Genomic DNA, 16,902 nt, shown 5'->3' with positions numbered 1-16,902 from the left:
CCTCATAATCAGAAAGTGGTTTTGGCACGTAAAACCCCAAATATTAAAAATTAATTACAGAACAAGAAGCGCGCCGTCACGGTTTCCTGGCTTTGAAATGCTCCCTCCCCGCCTACGGTTCCGCTACGCTTATCAATGCGTCAGCGGCGTGTTTTCATGATGCTGCAACCATCACATAGCGTGAAGCCCTGTATCGAGCTGCAGCCGCTAGTAAAGTCGTGTATCCGTGGCTATTCGCTTAGGAGCGTTTGAGTAGCGGTGCGCGAGTGCGTATCTATTTCGGATGTTTATATCGCGTGATTTTTTTTCTCGGAAAAGCCAACGAGGCAAAGCTGAGCACGAAACAAATGCTTGATTTGGAGGTTATTTAAGGTGCCCTACAACTTTGTAATTTAGATTTTTGCGATTCAAGCAATAATTAAAAAGTTCACTAATTAGAAGCAGTTATATAATACTTCGTGATGAAAAAAAAATAGTGGCTTTAAGTACACGCTACTACGGCTACTATGCAGTCAGTACGATTACTCTAGAGCTCTTGCTTTCTTTTTTTTAATCTTGGTCCAAGTTAACTGGGACACCTGGTATATAACCCACAATGCAGAGGGCTTCTGCTGCAAAATTTTCTTTAATTCAATAAGAATAGCTCACTTTTGGGCAGCCTACATAGGAAATTGTTCGGATTTATTATATGGCCAGTCTCACAGTGTTCGCATCCGTTTAAAACAATGTGCATTTTTTGTAGCATTACACATCTCTTTTTCAGCGAGCACAGCAATGTACGAGGGGTCGATGATCTGTATTGCTCGAGCCTTACGCCAGGAAGTAAGTGCACTTGCGACATCTGTCCTGCAGCTTCCTAAGACCCCGAAAATAAACATCTTCAACTCTTAGACACATTCTCTGGGAATGTGACGTTATATGCGAAGAAAATGCAGTTTCCCCAGATGAAGCTGCGGCGCGATGGACGGCCGCGTTGCGCAGCTCAAACCTCGAAAATCAACTATGGGCCATCCAGCAAGCCCGTGAGGCGGCGAGGAGACAGGATCTCCGGACCTCCTCGGGGGCGGCCTAGGCCCAGGCCACGAATTTGCCGGATTGTTAACAAAGTTGTTACCACCACCACCACTGTCTGCTGGTGCAACCACTATTTGCAGCGTTGGTTGACTCCAAGACACTGTCAAATAGTTCTCCCGCTAGGTGTACTTTTTTTACACTGGAGTATAAATTAATCAGAAAGGGCAAGGTCGGGCGAATAGCGTTGATGGGGCATCGCCTAAAAGCCTAAGGAGGTCACTTTTGCCATTATTTCACCTCGGGGATTCGCGCTGTATTTATCTGCAGACGTGATGCAACAGGATCTTTTTTTTTTCAAAACCGCCACCGATGTCTCCACGCGTTTCCGCTCTGTTTCTGCGAAATATTCTGTTCAGCGGTCACAAGTTTTGGTACACACTTTGCTCATTTCCAAGTCGTCGTGGGTTATGGCACCAACTCTCTCACGTGATATTCTCAGAGATGTAGGAATTCTTCTAGCTGATATTCGGCGGTCCTTCATGATCACATCAAGGATGCCTTTCAAATTTGCAGGCACCAAAGGCAGGCCTTCCACTGGGCTTCTCACTGTCAAACCGAAATGGACAGTTTTAATATTTGCGAAACCAAAGCATTAACGATAGCATATGAAAGGTCACTGTCATCCAAATCTAGGGGCATTTCATCATAGATCGGCTTCGAACCGGCGCCTTGGGAAAACAGGTATTTGGTTATGGTCCTATGTGCTCTCTCACACTGAGCTTTTCAGGAGGTGTTGAGAAGCTCGCTTTGGACTCCAAAAGGAAAAATAAGCTGAAAACGCGGGTAGTTGACTTTCGCACCATTGGATGTAGATAAATTTGCCAATATATCTGGCAATTCATCGCTACCTAACTCACGTTTTTCTGGGTAAGGCTCAATACTTATCAACATACTCCCGTACGTGCATCTGGTAAAATTCTCTTCTCTTATTGTATTACCAGTGGCATTGCCATGGTGCCCCTGACAAAGCAGTTGTTAATCATTTACAAGCTCCAAAATAGTCCGTATGTCAAATTGTGAACATGTATACTGTATGCCAATGTATATAGGCATTTTTTTTCACATGGCCTCCGCCCAAACATAATATATTATTTACATTAGAAATGAAAAAAAAAGTATGAGATATTCGACAAAATATTCTGTTATCAGTTTTCTAGAATATCCGTATTCAATTCAATTAGAAAATTCCGCTATTCGACCAACCCTGTATCTGTACCCACCGCGCGGGAGCAGGATCGAGCTCAGACTCCGGGGTCCTCGAGTTTCAGGACACTCTCACTACTTTCAGCGAAATTACTACGCACTATCACCTGGGTAGGAGGACTTATCCTCCTCCTCACAGCAAACTGGCTAGACCTCTGGCGTCCACTTTACGCATGCTTCAGACTATAGGTGTTATCCAAACCTGGCCCTTTTCCGCACGATCACTCCAGAGGCTTTTAGCTCTACTTGCCCCGACTGTGGGGCTGTTAGCAATCTCGCACACATGCTCTGGCGATGCCCCTCGTTCTTTGTCTGTCTGTCTGTCTGTCTGTCTGTATCCGAGCCCATTTGCAGAAAACAAGACGAAACAAAAAGACTTAGCACGCGATGAAATTACGCGACCTAGCATTGGATTAAATGGAACCAGTGAATATGGCATTGAGCTAATGAAAGAATAATTATATTTGTCTGAGTTCATTGCAAGCATACACTGGTTGCAACTATGCAGAGTGAACGTAATTAAGCAAAGTTCAGAATTTCCGACCGCTGGAGAGGGAAAGTATGCTGGCCTTGCCGGTTTATCTGTGTTAGGCTAAGCGTGCAGCTAAAGCTCACCGGTATGCCCAAGTTGGCCACGAGGGCGCAATAAGCAGTTAGTATACACATCAACTCTTATCAATTAACGAGCGCATACTGTAGAAGAATCGACATTTGGGCGAGTTGGTACTGGTTGAACATCTTGAAGCTTGTCGTAGCTTGGTTGTAGTACATAAGTTTGTGTATATGCCTTCTAATGAAGTTAGCTGTGAGTTCAGCACTGTCCTGTGTTTCCTGCCTTTGTCTTCGTCGTCTTACGCTGCCCCTTCAAGATGTTTAACGAGCGTATACATAGGCTGCTAACTTGAAACAGGCGTTGAAAGGCTGCTTTTCTCGAATATCTAATAACCGAGCCAACAACCTCGAATGTAGTACTGTACTAGTACATTATTATTATTATTATTATTATTATTATTATTATTATTATTATTATTATTATTATTATTATTATTATTATTATTATTATTATTATTATTATTATTATTTGTTTTAAACACAAGTACATTCAAAGAGCTGCATTCCACGCGTCTTACAGCTGCCCATAACGCGCGCAGTGGTTATAGGCAGTGGATTTGTGCATACTTTAGGTTTCATGTTATAGGCAGGATGTGTGATGCGTAGAACGGATAACTAGCGGTTTGCGCTAAAAGAGAGAGAGAAACATCCTTATTGACCTTTGTTTCAGGGTTCCAATGTTATTAGCAGAGGTGTAGCAAGGTAGAGAAACGGGTCATTTGGGGAAAGAAACAGATGGAGCGTGTGTCGTTGTTGCATTACGTCAATATTCGGGGATCTCTGGAATGGGCCATACGGGGAGATTATTTTTCCCCCTTCTCTATGGAATTTAGGCGCCTTCGTTCTGTAGTGGGCTTTATTGTGTTCGGGACGACTATCGGATGATGGTGCAGTACTCCGTCAGTGTGCTTCCCTGGTCGCATCAAGTGGAACGTGAAATTAGGGCACGCGACTCTGTGCTATGCTGGCGGCGGGCGTCAGCGTTCGCGTCACGAGTGTACAGGGAGGCGACAGCATCAGTCCGTACTGTGTGCACAGAGCCGATGGCGCTGCGCCACACCGCTGCGCACGGTCCGGATGGACAAATAATAATGAGAAGAAAAAAATAAATAGGAAAGAAATGGGGGATTAAATGCAGGCAACGGCAGAGAAACGTCGTAGGCGCGTGCACGTTTCCAACGAGGTCCTGTGTACCCAGCGGCCAGGTGAATCGGCTCGAGCGAGGGGCAAACACTGCGAAAGCGAGCCGCGAACCGCGCTCACCGATAGCCGAGCCGTAACTGCCGCTACGCGCCACGGTGACCCGCCACCGACAGTGGGCTCGCGGACACCGCCAGGGACACACACTCACCAAGGAAGGACGACCATGAGAGCACCGCTGCTGACTTGCGCGGCCCTCGTAGGTATGCACGCATTCCCCTTTGCGCCAACGCGTGCGTACCCTTGAAGTATGTCATTATGTATGCGCTCTGTTATGCCAGTGCACGAGGGAGGCGAACACCGAACTGGAGGAGGACTCGCAACGTAACGTGTTCAACTCTGGCGCTGGGGAGCGTCGCGGAAAAGAAGGTCTTCAAGCGCTGTTAATTAATGTCTTATTTGGCTATATCGACCACTGAGCGTTTCCCGTCCCAAAAGAGTGGCTCCTCGTACTGACATCCGCATTCTTCACGGCCAGTAAAGGAGGCACTGCTGTTTAACACAACGAGAAACTAATGTGTCCCCCTGCCCCACCCCCCCCGACCCCCTCAATGAAATTACGATGCTTACTTCAGTAAAAAGTGAAATCATCAACGTTTAACGTATATGTACGATGATGTGAAAAAGGCAAAGTAGTTACATTAAAATGGCTTAACGATCTCTACATCTTTTCGTACTCTTCTGTTCTGACAGCCCCATTATGCCAGGTGGCCAAATCGCCTGTGAAAGTAAAGCTGTTGCAAAAGACAGTCCACAAGTGCGGCCCTATACGCCAGTATAGATTGAAGCAATGTTACAGTGTAGCAATGTCTTGCGCATAGTACATCAAAAAGATTTGGTGGATGTTGCGTAGAAAGAACAGCCAAATGGAAGGCGAGGACTAGGCGTTGTTGCTCTCTCTCTCTCTCTCTCTCTCTGGTTAAAAGAGTGCCGCAGGGAAACGACTGAACTAGATGTAGTCAAAGCAACGAGCATGAAAAGGAACACATTACCATCCACTAAGGAAGCCCATGGGTTCCTCAGAAAGACCGCTTCGCAGCGGCGAAGCTGTCTTCAGCAGTGAAACTGCATTTCTTTGAAAGCTGCATAGCTTTGTTTTGCAGCTTTATGGTGCATTTGGGTAGATTACAATTCCCACCTTTTAAGAAACATCTTCTGCCTGCATATTTCCATATAATTTATAGGGTTGTGCGGATAGTGTTTTTTGAGACCGAATTGAATACGAACAAAATAATGCCAGAAACCAATCGAATCGAATATCGAATAGTTTTCCAATGATGAACAGCCGTTATCACAATTAATGTAAAATGATGTTCACATTCTAGTATTCTTCAAGTCAGCAAGTTTCTGTCAATATGTAGTACGTTATGAAGCGTTGTCTTTGAAAAGCACTAATGTAGCATTAAGCGCAAGCATGTAGTTCCTTCACATGCACAGGACTCTTCAGCAAGTGCGAATGATCCCTGTACAGCCTGTAAAGTACGGCTTCCTAAGCGACGTATCCTGCTCCGCTACGCAAGTTCTCATGTTTTATGTCTGTGCTATGCTGCAGGGGTAAATTTTTATCACAATTTTGCTGTAATTTTATCTTTAATTGGATGCAGCTGACGTTCTGAAATATTCGAAAGGAAATCGAAAAATATACGCGTTTACGGATAGTGACTATTCGATTCGAAGACCGAATATTATTAGATTCCTTATTCAAAAGTTATTCGCTCTCTCCTAGTTGTTTGATTATTCGAATAGAAATATTGCATAATACGGCATTGAATAATTATACCAACTAGCCTAGAGGTAGCGCTATATACGTATTCAAAGAGCCACAAAGGGAAATGACTACCGTAATTATTAGTGATCCACCATAAAGATACGCGTTTCGGTTGTTTGAACTTTTTTAAAGCGCAAAATGCTTTTAGCTCCCGTTGCTGGAGACCTGCAAGTGACCTTGAGCCAAAATTCAGAGCCGTTATCCTGGCAAGTTGCGAGAACAAAACGAGATTATCCGGGCAACCAGACAAAACTTTGAAAAAATGCGGTCTCTGGCTCACAACCCTTTGTACAGGACTGCATTACATACACTAGTTACCGCCCAAACAAGTTACAAAAATATTTCTTCCGAGTTCTTCCTAATGTTTGTTCACAATGCCACTTAAGCTGTAACTTCTAGTACGCTGAAATTTTGTTTGTTATTTCCAACAGGGAAGTTCAAAAGGCAAATACAGGGCACTATACACTTCCTTGTCATCTTCTGGCGCTGACCGCTGAACGCCAGCAGTCCGCGAGTTCCGCGGCGCGGGTTTTGCATCGCCTCGAGAGATGGCGCCACGCTGCGTGGCGCGTCCTTCTGGCGCTTCTACCTGCCGCGGTGGCTTAGCGGTTATGGTGTTATACTGCGAAGCATGATGTCGCAGTATGAAATCCCGGCCACGGCGGCCTCCTTTCGATGAATTCGAAATGCAAAAACGCCTGTGTCCAGTGCATTGGGACTACGTTAAAGATCCCCTGATGGTCAAAATTAATCCGGAGTCCCCCACTACGGCTTGCCTCATATTCAAATCGTGGTTTTGGCACGTAAAACCCCAGCATTCAATTCATTCGTCTTCTAGCAGGGCAGTTCGCTCTGTCTCCCTGGCGTATTTCGCTGCCTGTCGTGTGGCCGTCAGCCGGTTTTCTTCTAGCATGGCAGCGTCCATATGGACCAGTGCACAGTAAGGTGTGGTGTGTGAGTGTGCCGTTGCGAACATGCACTACACCCGCTTTAAGATTGTGGCTAGGATCATCTCCAGCCAATCTGCTGTGCCGGTTGCCATTTCATCCTTACATCTACTCTCGATTACGGGAGAGTCAGGAATTTTTTTTTATCATGAGCCACACATCTCTTGGAAGCTGCAGGTGCATGCATAATGAAACTAGGCTATACTGTCTCGACACCGCAGTGCACGGGGCTAAAAAAAGCATGACCGGAGTTGTCGATGTGCTACGATAGTGGTGCATATTTGAATGCTCGGAAGCTTTACCGTGACAGCTAGATACAAAGAGCAATAGCGTGACCAAGCGTAGCGAGGGAGCACATTTTTCTGACGATCGAAAGAGAAAACATGGTCTCTCAAATGAAGCTTCAATTGTTGTCTGCTGTGATAACTAAAGCGGGCGATGGTTTGGCCTTTCATCGCTTGAGGAATAAAAGATGACGTAGTGCATTTCAAGAAATTCAGTGTCAGCTACAGGACTGACACGATATTGTCGACTTGCCTTTTTTTTTTTCGTTATATAAAGGTCAAAAGTATCTAAAATCTAAAAAAAATACTGGCATGCGTCAAAACGGCCAAACTAATTTACCACAACACTCGTTTCTACGAACCAGTTTCGGTGTCGGTACCCAAGAGGTGGATGCATCGTCACGTCATGATCATAGACGTGCGAAAAGATGGGAGGGGGAGGGGCAGATGGGCTTCGCAAATGGAGCGTCTTCAATGGTGACGAACGCCTTCAATGGTGACTTTTGCCTTTTGTTGAGCAGACCATGGCGATGTTTACCACCTACGATTCGATCTTTCAGCCTTGGTCAAAAAAGAACGGAGGCTTTTAAAGCGAAAGCTTTACTAACCTAGTCCAGCCGAGTTTCGCTGTCGCCAGTAATTTGACCTTCATTTGACCGGAATTGCGCCGTAGCCTTGGCAACGCACCACGTGACTCGCCGCGCCGAGCTCCGCCGCGGCGGCGGCTTGGCGCATGCGTTCACCGCAGCTGGGTTGCCGCCTGACCACTTGACTCGCCGCGCCTGGCTAAGAGGAGTGCCGCACTCGCCTAGTCAGTGCGAGCTTGGCCATGGATGAGAGCGATGCCAGGCCGTCCTCTCTGAGCGTTGCGCGCGAGCGAGAGGCTTTGACCACCCCGCGGATATCGCCCGGCGAGCTGCTTCACTGGAGAGCGTCCGGAATGCAGATGTGACCAGCGCAACAGTGGACACGGGACAATAGTAAGGCGCCTTACTATTATTCCGTGTCCACTCTTGCGCTGGTCACATCAGCATGGAATACCAACTAGCCCGCTCTCACACCCTGCTCCGGAATGCAACAGGCGTCGCACCGTAGAGATCAATGTAGCGACCGCGTTCGCGACCTGTTCATTTGTGCTTCGAAGCTGCGCATGTTCGTGGCGTCTCTTTGCATGTCTAGCACTTGCGCATTTCCTGTGGCACGACAGGCGTCACACCGTCTAACGATGCGTGTCTATCCAAACCTAATCACAGCCATTTCTAGTCACGGACCTAGGCAGCCGTCATACGTGGCTTAACGATGATTGTATACCTAAGTATAATAATTACAGCTAAATTAAAGCTTAACCAAGGGAAACCTAGACTTAACCAGGCTAAACCAAGCTTTCGCTTTGCATATCCAGGGTTAGCTGAGCTAAGCCGCTGACAATTTTTTGCTTTAAATACGTCAGGACAGTTTATAAGGGCTAGATTCTTTGCTGAATTTATCCCCTTTTGTTGACATTAACAATTGTTAATGCCAGCAGCTTTGAAAAGCACAATTCAAGATTTCTGTGGAGGTTGGTTCCCATTTCTATAGGAAGGTGCAACTTCTTATTTGTTTGTGCCAAGGCGAGTTCTGAAAAGGAGCCTATACGCTTACGACGCTCCCGAGTAATCGCGGTGATTTTGACGTCACCACTTTCGTCACGCCGGGTTTATAAATGGAAATTTCGGTTCATGATATCATAAAGCAGAGTGCGCAGGCGTGCTACGTCGGAAAAGCTGGTTTGGTCCAATAATTCAGACACTCACTTTCTGAGCGTGGGGTCGTAGGTTCGAAATTCACTACCGCCAACGTTTTTGCTTCCGAAATGGTTCTGTATGTTTATAAATTTTTTATAGCGATTACCGAGGCGAATTTAGAACGCAGGCGAGAGCTTGCGCGTACAAGGAACACGCGGGTGACACATGCTTGCAAGAGCGAGGGTGACGTGGCGTTGTGGCGGTGCCCTCACACAACACCTGGCGCGTCAGCATGTGTTCCCTTTCGCTCGTTCTGCTTCGAGTCGTGACGGCGCTCGCAGCCAATGGAAATTTAGGTGCCGTTTCGCTGATACAGACGCCGGCTCATTCGCTCAATGGGTCATTTTGGGCTTTCGCATCAATAAAACATATCTTATTAGTCTTTGACAGCCTTCATACTCACTAACTGCCATCCATTTACATGCGAAAAGCGTGCGGTAGGCTTTCTAGAACTTAAAGAATCGGGGCCAGCGCTCATTTAAGCGACATAAACCAATGCTCGCATGAGATATGCTCGCAGACATGACAAATCGTAGATCAGAAATACACAGGCGGACAGAAAAAACAGCAATAGACAAGCAATAACTACACCAACAAATGTTTATTTTCAGTGACCCCGTGTTTACACGGACACTTAATTCACTTTGTTAAGAATGTTAACTCCTTATCTGAAAGGTGCTCAGATGGGAGGCTCACAAATCTGAAAGGTATACGGATTGGATGCGCACACACCCATAACAAATCCGAGGCATTGTTTCTGCCTCAATAATTTAACGTGTAGGCTTGTCGCTGTTTATGCTGACAAAACTATGCTTTCTGAACCGCTTTTTACTCAGTGTAGTTTTGTCAGAAGAAATAGCGACAAGCTTACACGTGAAATTACTGAGGCAGGAACAGTACTTCGGCTTGGTTATGAGTATGTGAGCACCCAATCTGTACACCTTTCAGATAAGAGGTAAAATGGCGACACCGGGTTGCTGAAGATAAACCTTTCTTGGCAGTTAGCGCTCGTTTGTCGTGTCTTTTTCTGTCCGTCTGTGTGTTTCTGCTCCACGATTTGTCATAATGTCTTACCAAAAAGCCCAAGCAGTTATAATTCTGAAAGGACTGATGCTTTCTTTTTAACAGAATTTTATACAGTACCAGAGGCAGAAGTAAACGGTTGATGAAAGGTGCAGCTAAAATGTGATAAAATCTGGTTCTCTTGTGTGTCCGCAGCATGCTGCTGTTGGCTGGCCGGGGCCCAGGACGACACAACAGACGCGCCGGACGTTTCCACTGACCAGCCTCCACCTGCCACGACTCCACCGCCGCCGCCGCCACCACCAGGCATCAACCCGAATCACTCGTACTACCCGCCCAGCTACAGACCTCACTTCGGCGGCTACAACCCCAATGGGTACTGGAACCGTTACCCTAGCCATGGCTACTATCCTCCCTCCTGGTCTTACCGACCTCCCGCCTATCATCCGCCTCCCACCACATACGAGTGGTGGAGGCAGTTCAATAGGAAGCCTTCGTTCGAGCACGGTGGCTGGAACGGTGGTGCTGGAGGCTACGGATACTTGCCATCAGCTGGCGCCGGCAATATGTACCCGTACTACAGCAACAGCTGGTGGCAGCCGTACTACGTGGCCGTGGGCTACTATAGGCGAAGTAGCTACCCGCCTCAAACGGGCCCTAACTACCCGCCTCAAACTAGCTCCAACTACCCCAGCTACGGTGGACACTACGGTGGTTACGGCTCCGGTTCCGGTTACCCATATGTTAGCGGCACTGACAAGTTTGGCTACCCGTACTACAGGAGCGGCTATTACGGAGGCGGATTGTATGGTGGGCAAAGCGGTTACGGTGGAGACTACACTCGCTCTTATGGCTGTTATTCAAGTGGCTGCGCAAGTTACACACCCTCTTATCCGTACTATGGCGGCTACCCGTACAACAGTGGCTATCCATACGCAGGGGGTAGCTATGGCAGTTCCATGTACTATAATAGTTACGGAAGCTACCCTTACTACGGTAGTGGATACGGAGGGCAGCCGAGCTACGGAGGTGGAAATCCTTCTTACGGCAATGGTCATGGCACATATTACGCAAGCGGGGGTGGTCAAATAAGTCACCCCTCTTACAGTACTGGTTATTACAGTCCTCAAGGCAATGGATACGGCTATGGGTATGGATATCCATATTATAATCAAGGTAGCAGTTACAATAATGGCTACAGAGGCTATTCGACTGGAAAGTACTCTGGTGGTGGCTCGTACCCGTATGATTATTACGGAGCTCAATATAATCGCTACTACCCAGACTATCATCGTCATTATTACTATCCGGGAATGACTCGGGGCTGGTACGATTGTACTTACTATCCAACAGCAGTCAACAAGGGCTACGCTGTCTCAGGATCCGAAGGCATAAAACAAAAAGTTGATCTTATCAAACAGAACACCGATAAAATAAAGAGGACGTTCACGCGGAGGTCTATTCGGGAGTTGCTGAAAAGCTCCGAATTCACCGCCCCAGAGACCAGGAGGGCCAACGATCGGGGTCCTATGCTGGACCTCTCAAACGACGGTCTCGGCGCTGGTATGGCACTTCTATCCCAAAACGGTGCGACGAAAAAAGACGCTCCCGCCAGCCTGTTTCAGACTACAGATAAGGTGAGATCGTTTGCCAATACAGAGGGACCCAGCGAACAGCACATCACGTCCGAAATGGTGGAGAGCTTTGAGAAGAGGCTGACGGCCATGAACCGCATGTTCGAGGAGCTGCTGACTCCTAAGGAGATGCAGGAAAACGGCGAGTACTTCACGAGACGCGTTCAGACGTACCGCAGGCTGCTAGACCAGATGCAGCAGCGCGGCATGGGAGTCGGCGCGTTGCCGCACGACGTGGACTCGCAAAACGTGCTGCGTCGGCTCAGAACGCTCGAGAACGAGTTGGAAGACCACAGGAGGAGGGCGCTGCGAACTCTTTACCACGCCTTGACCGACTCGGACCTGACGGTGTCAGATAAGCTCAAAGTGCTCGCCACCGTGTACAACTTCGCCAGAGGAGACATGAGCGACGAAAGCGACGAGGTTGCCCAATCTACGGAAAGAAGCGTGATCTCGTCAGAGGCTGAAAATGGAAAGGCGTCCGAAAATGGCGACTCGATGACAGACGCTGATGCGAAGCAGTTTTACGATAGGCTGGATAAGTTCTTGGAACTTATACAGAACACGGAGCCGCCAACCTCTGACGAAGGAGGCGAAGGAAGGTCCGACACTTCGGCTGGTACTTCGAAGCCCTTGTCCAACAGCCTGGAATCTTCTAGCTCAGAGTCGTCGAGTTCAGAGTCTGACAGCTCCGATGACCGGACAAAGTTCGAAATCAAAGGATCGGTCAGCTTGGCGGTCGATGTGGAAGGAAAGACTGACTTTGGCGCTGACAACATTGGCAAACTTATGAAGACAATACTGTCCTGAAGGCTCAAGGTCTGTGGACGCAGAGTACTTTATTCTAATAAAGCCGATTCAATTCCTACATCCTTATTTCTTTGTAACTTTTTGTTTTTCATCTATACGCTATGAAAAAAAAAGTTGCGTTTAGTGCGAACTTCACTCACTGCAGAGACCTGTTCTGAACAGTATACACCCCTTGTGGAAATTTTGAACGAATCGAACTCGGCTCTACAGGCACTGAAAAAAGTTGACAGTCGCTTCAGCGTACGCTAAAGAGGATGAAGACCAAAGCCTGCGCGCTCACTAGACATTCATTAAATTACTTGACATTCTCATTAGAATGCGGAGTTACTTCATATTAATTGCTTTCTCCCACCAAAGGTCGTGGCCTCGAGTGCCTTAATGAACTCTATTTTAATTGTGCCTGAATAACTTAACAATCTTAATTAACATCAAAGGTCGGGGGTTCGACTGCAACCAAGGGTCGTGTGTTCGGCCATCAATGGTGGCACCATCAATTTTGGTGCCATTGAATTTTGGTCCCAACAACGGTCGATGCGAGGGCTCGACTCTCACCAGAGGTCGCGGGTTCGACTGACTTAATTAACTATGCCTTAATTAACACCAAAGGTGTGGGTTCGACCATCAATGTGGCACTCCGGTTTTGGTGCCGTTTAATTTTGACCCAATCAAAGGTCGAGGATTCGACTCCCTTAATTAACACCAAAGGTCGTGGGTTCGACTCCCACCAAAGGTCGTTGGTTTCTTCAGCTATCAGACTTTTGTTACGTGAATGTTGAAGAAGCATTCATCAATATAACATATTCATTGGTATTGAGGCGGTGGCGAATGCACATGTTGACTAGTTTATTTTGTTCCTGTTGAAAAGGAACCTTTATGCGTAATCCGCCAGAACGTGTTAATAAATTTTATTTTCAAGAATGTGGTGCTTTGGCCTAAATGATAGATTAAAGGTTTGTGGGGTATATAACGAAATGTAAAAGAAAGAGTGCTTATGCTCCACAGTCGCCCTTCAGACCGGCTTCCAAGGCGAAGCCCAACAAGCACCTCTGACGCCTCTGACGTCGACCAGCTACGGAATAAAGGCAAGATTCTCACATAGCGGTAAAATAAAGATAATCATTGGAAATTGTCTGAAAATATTTGAACAGTGATAAAAGGAAGACGAAAGTAGGCGACAAACGCACAGACCCACGTTGTACAGCAGGTACGAACCCGGGTACGTGCCTGCTAATCTTTTATGCATACAAGCAATGCGTCACGGGGCAATGAGTTGCAGAGGTTCTCTATAGATTACCTCTAAGAGGGCGCCAAGACCTTCGTCGAACTTGGAGGACATGACCTTCAAAACTTCTGGAGGTTTTTCACTGGAAAAGAGTCATCTACCTCCAATATATTTAGCTTATCTTGCAAGAACAAGCCATGGGGCTTTTACCATGTGTCTATTTCAGACGCTATGACACCTAGGGGAATTTATCGCGCCTATATTTAGCGATTTGTTTTTATCCAGTCTTTACAATATTCTCTTGACGCGTGTTACGGGCCCAAAAGTTTTTCAATACCTGAGATACGTGGATGACTACTTGTTTGTGCCTAAGTGTGACGTCGACTCTGAAGCCTCTAACGTACAAACATTGGTTCGAGAATGTTTTCAGCCGTCAGAACTCACGCATGAAGTTCCGGGCGACGATGGGTCTATGAGGTCCCTCAATAGAAGTTTTCACTTTCATGCAAACCACACTAGCTGTTCTTCCGAACCTAGTGGAAAGGAACCATTGTTGTCATTTAGCTCCTTCCACTCAAAATTGGTTAAGATAAACATCGTGAGACACTAGATGCCTTTATAATGCTTTAAAAAAATCCTGTTCTCATGTAGTATTGGGCCGCCTTTATAGCCAAAAGGCTCGCCTCACGCAAGCAGGATATATGCCGACCGCATTATCGTTTGCGGAAGCACTAGTATACTCAGGAAACGACCTTCCAGTTGTCGGGCCTACGAAACAGCTGTATTCGATGACCGATGCAAATCTGCCACTATGCCATACGTGCACAAAATCTCCCACACCATAAAAAAGTGGGTACTCCGGCAAAGGTTAGCGTGGCTTTCATGGTCCCGAACAAGCTGAAAACGGTATGTAAATGCGGCAACACAGTTGCGGATAAAGAGTACAAAAATCACCGAGCAAGCACTCCGTCTAGATGGTTAACCAGCGAACTTGAAACGTACGGCCCCGGTGTTTATCACTGGGTTAATCCCAACGGTTCATTAAACGACAGCTTGGTAGGCTGCCGCATCCTCGGTACGCAGTTGCTCCTTGCGCTCGGCTGCACGAGCCTGTTCTAGTGCCCGGGCTGCAATATCGGCACGGCGTAGACGAGCTCGTTCCCGGTTCTGGTCTGCTGCCTGTTCCTCAGGAGTACGTAGGACGCGTGGCCTGCCCATTTCGGAGCCGAAGAGAAACTGATTCGCGCGCGCTCGGCTGCGACGGAGAGCAACGACGTCACTACTTGCGCAGCTAATCCAACACCGATCCGATCCATGACGCCATGTTACCTGGCCCAATTGCCATAGAATCAAATGGGTATGCTCCCGAGTAGGCAACAGTGATTTTGCCGCCACCGCTTTCATCACTCAAGCCTGTCAGATGAAATTTCGGGCCAGGTATCGTGACGTCATAAATCGAAGTAAACAGGCCTCGTGCTATCTAGGTGGTGTTGGCTCTCTCTCTCTCTCCCTTGGCACATGCGCATAGGGTTGCGCCGGAGGTGTTGTCGACGTACAGGCGACCGATAGACGGACGGACGGACGAATCTGCTAGTCATACACAGCTTCGCTGTAAAAAGTAAATTGTGAGAAGAACTGTAGAACACGCATCATGTCCTGCAAGTGTCGTATACCAGATACCGGTATCGTGTGGTAGCCACTAGGTCGGGCAAACCGGGCGATGTCTAAACGATAAGCACAGAGAGCAATGCAATGTAAAGAAAGGTGGTGATGGCTTGTTAGCAGCCCACTGCAGCACGTGTGGTTGCTCGCTTCTTTTCCAAGAATCTTTCGTTGTGTGCAAGCACTAAGAAGAAATAACGAAACCGATAATTGAAATTGCAACTATTGAGAAACTAGGCCAAGATTCTGTTAGCACGCCTTCACTATACTTTACAAAGAAAGCATTTTATTCGATGCATCTTGGTTTGCGCATGCCGGAGTTGTTGCATGGTATGTATAAACAGTGATCTGGCTTCCAATAAACATTCTGTTGAAAGTTAGCGCTTGCGTTTGTCCTTCCCTGTGTCCGTGTAAAAATATGTTCCTGCAGTAAAACACTATATCAACTCTCAGAGGTGTGGTAAGTTGCGTGTTCGTGAAATACTTTAGCATTCTGCAGCAGCAGACAATGATTTAGGAAAAATATTCGAAGTGAGACCAGCATTACCTCGTGTTACACAGAAATGGCCTTAGAAAAATTAGTAATTACCGAACTAGGTCACATTGAAAACATGCTTTGGCGAAAAAATACAAGTGTCTAGTTGCATCCTATTGAAATGTGTCTTTAGAAAAAGTATAAAAACAGACCATTTGCTTTCTACTAAAAATTGCTGTTAGAAGAAAATGACTTCAATTTATAAAGATATTGTAGTGAAAAATGTCTATCAAAAAGTAACTTCAATTTCTTAACGCGCTTTTTAGAATGTGTTCTTTAGAAAAAGGTAACTAGGCTGTCTTTTGGCATTGCATAAACAGGTGTTACTAGAGCGTACATGTAAATAGGATGTCACTAAAGTCACAAGGAGGTTGTTATGACTAATAAAGAATGTTATAGGTATATTTGTAAGGGCACTCTGGGAGAGATCTCAACAGGAACGCATACACGCAATACTTGTTCAGGTCTTCAAACCGGTAGTAAATAGCTTAGCATTGGCTTTCACCGCCCCAAAATAAGAAGGAACGCTTCTGAGGTGACTATGAAGCTGTACGCTACTGTAAAGCAAAAATCACAGAGGAGGAACGGGTTCACATGGGCCATTCAAACTGCGACAGATTTACATATATACAGCTACAGCCTTGGTGACCCCCACAACTCTCGCTTTGACTTGTTCACGTTATTAGGTCTTCTACTCGTCACGCGTTTGGTCATTAGCATGGGCCAGAAACACATGACCGGCCAGGAACAGAGGTGTCCCGGGAGCGGTAAGTGAAGCGCGATAGCAAATTGGTTATTCTTAGGCGAGGCCCTCCGGAGGTCGCAACGGCGCACGTTTCAAGGTGAGCCGCGATGCCGCCTGAGAGGCCACGTTTTGGTTTACGTCTTCTGTGCACTGCGCGCTAACGGGCAGTCTGCAAACAAAAGGGATAGACAACAGAAATGCGACCATTACGAAACGTGAGACGCCAACCAGTAAGTATTACGCCATCATAGTGGACGGCGGCATTAGAAAGGTATACAGTCAGAGATGCAAGAACAGTACACTTATCGGCCCAGTGGATAGGAAGCTGAACATGGAACTAACAACTCGATATAACAAAGTTGAAAGGGGAACCTCACTTCGTTATATTCATTACTTCGT

At 46.8% G+C, this 16,902-nt stretch overlaps 1 protein-coding gene across 1 annotated transcript; it reads left to right on the top strand.

The window, feature by feature from the left end:
* Positions 1-4,123: 4,123 nt before the first annotated feature.
* On the top strand, positions 4,124-12,405 carry LOC142571648 (uncharacterized). Its single transcript, XM_075680168.1, has 2 exons — positions 4,124-4,292; positions 10,091-12,405. Exons 1-2 carry the CDS (start codon positions 4,256-4,258, stop codon positions 12,337-12,339), a joined length of 2,286 nt encoding a protein of 761 aa, XP_075536283.1. The 5' UTR covers positions 4,124-4,255; the 3' UTR covers positions 12,340-12,405.
* Positions 12,406-16,902: the final 4,497 nt, after the last annotated feature.

The sequence above is a fragment of the Dermacentor variabilis genome, chromosome 2 (genome assembly GCF_050947875.1).
Source record: "Dermacentor variabilis isolate Ectoservices chromosome 2, ASM5094787v1, whole genome shotgun sequence".
NCBI classification, from domain to species: Eukaryota; Metazoa; Arthropoda; class Arachnida; order Ixodida; family Ixodidae; genus Dermacentor; species Dermacentor variabilis.
This window is presented reverse-complemented; position numbering and strand designations above follow the sequence as displayed.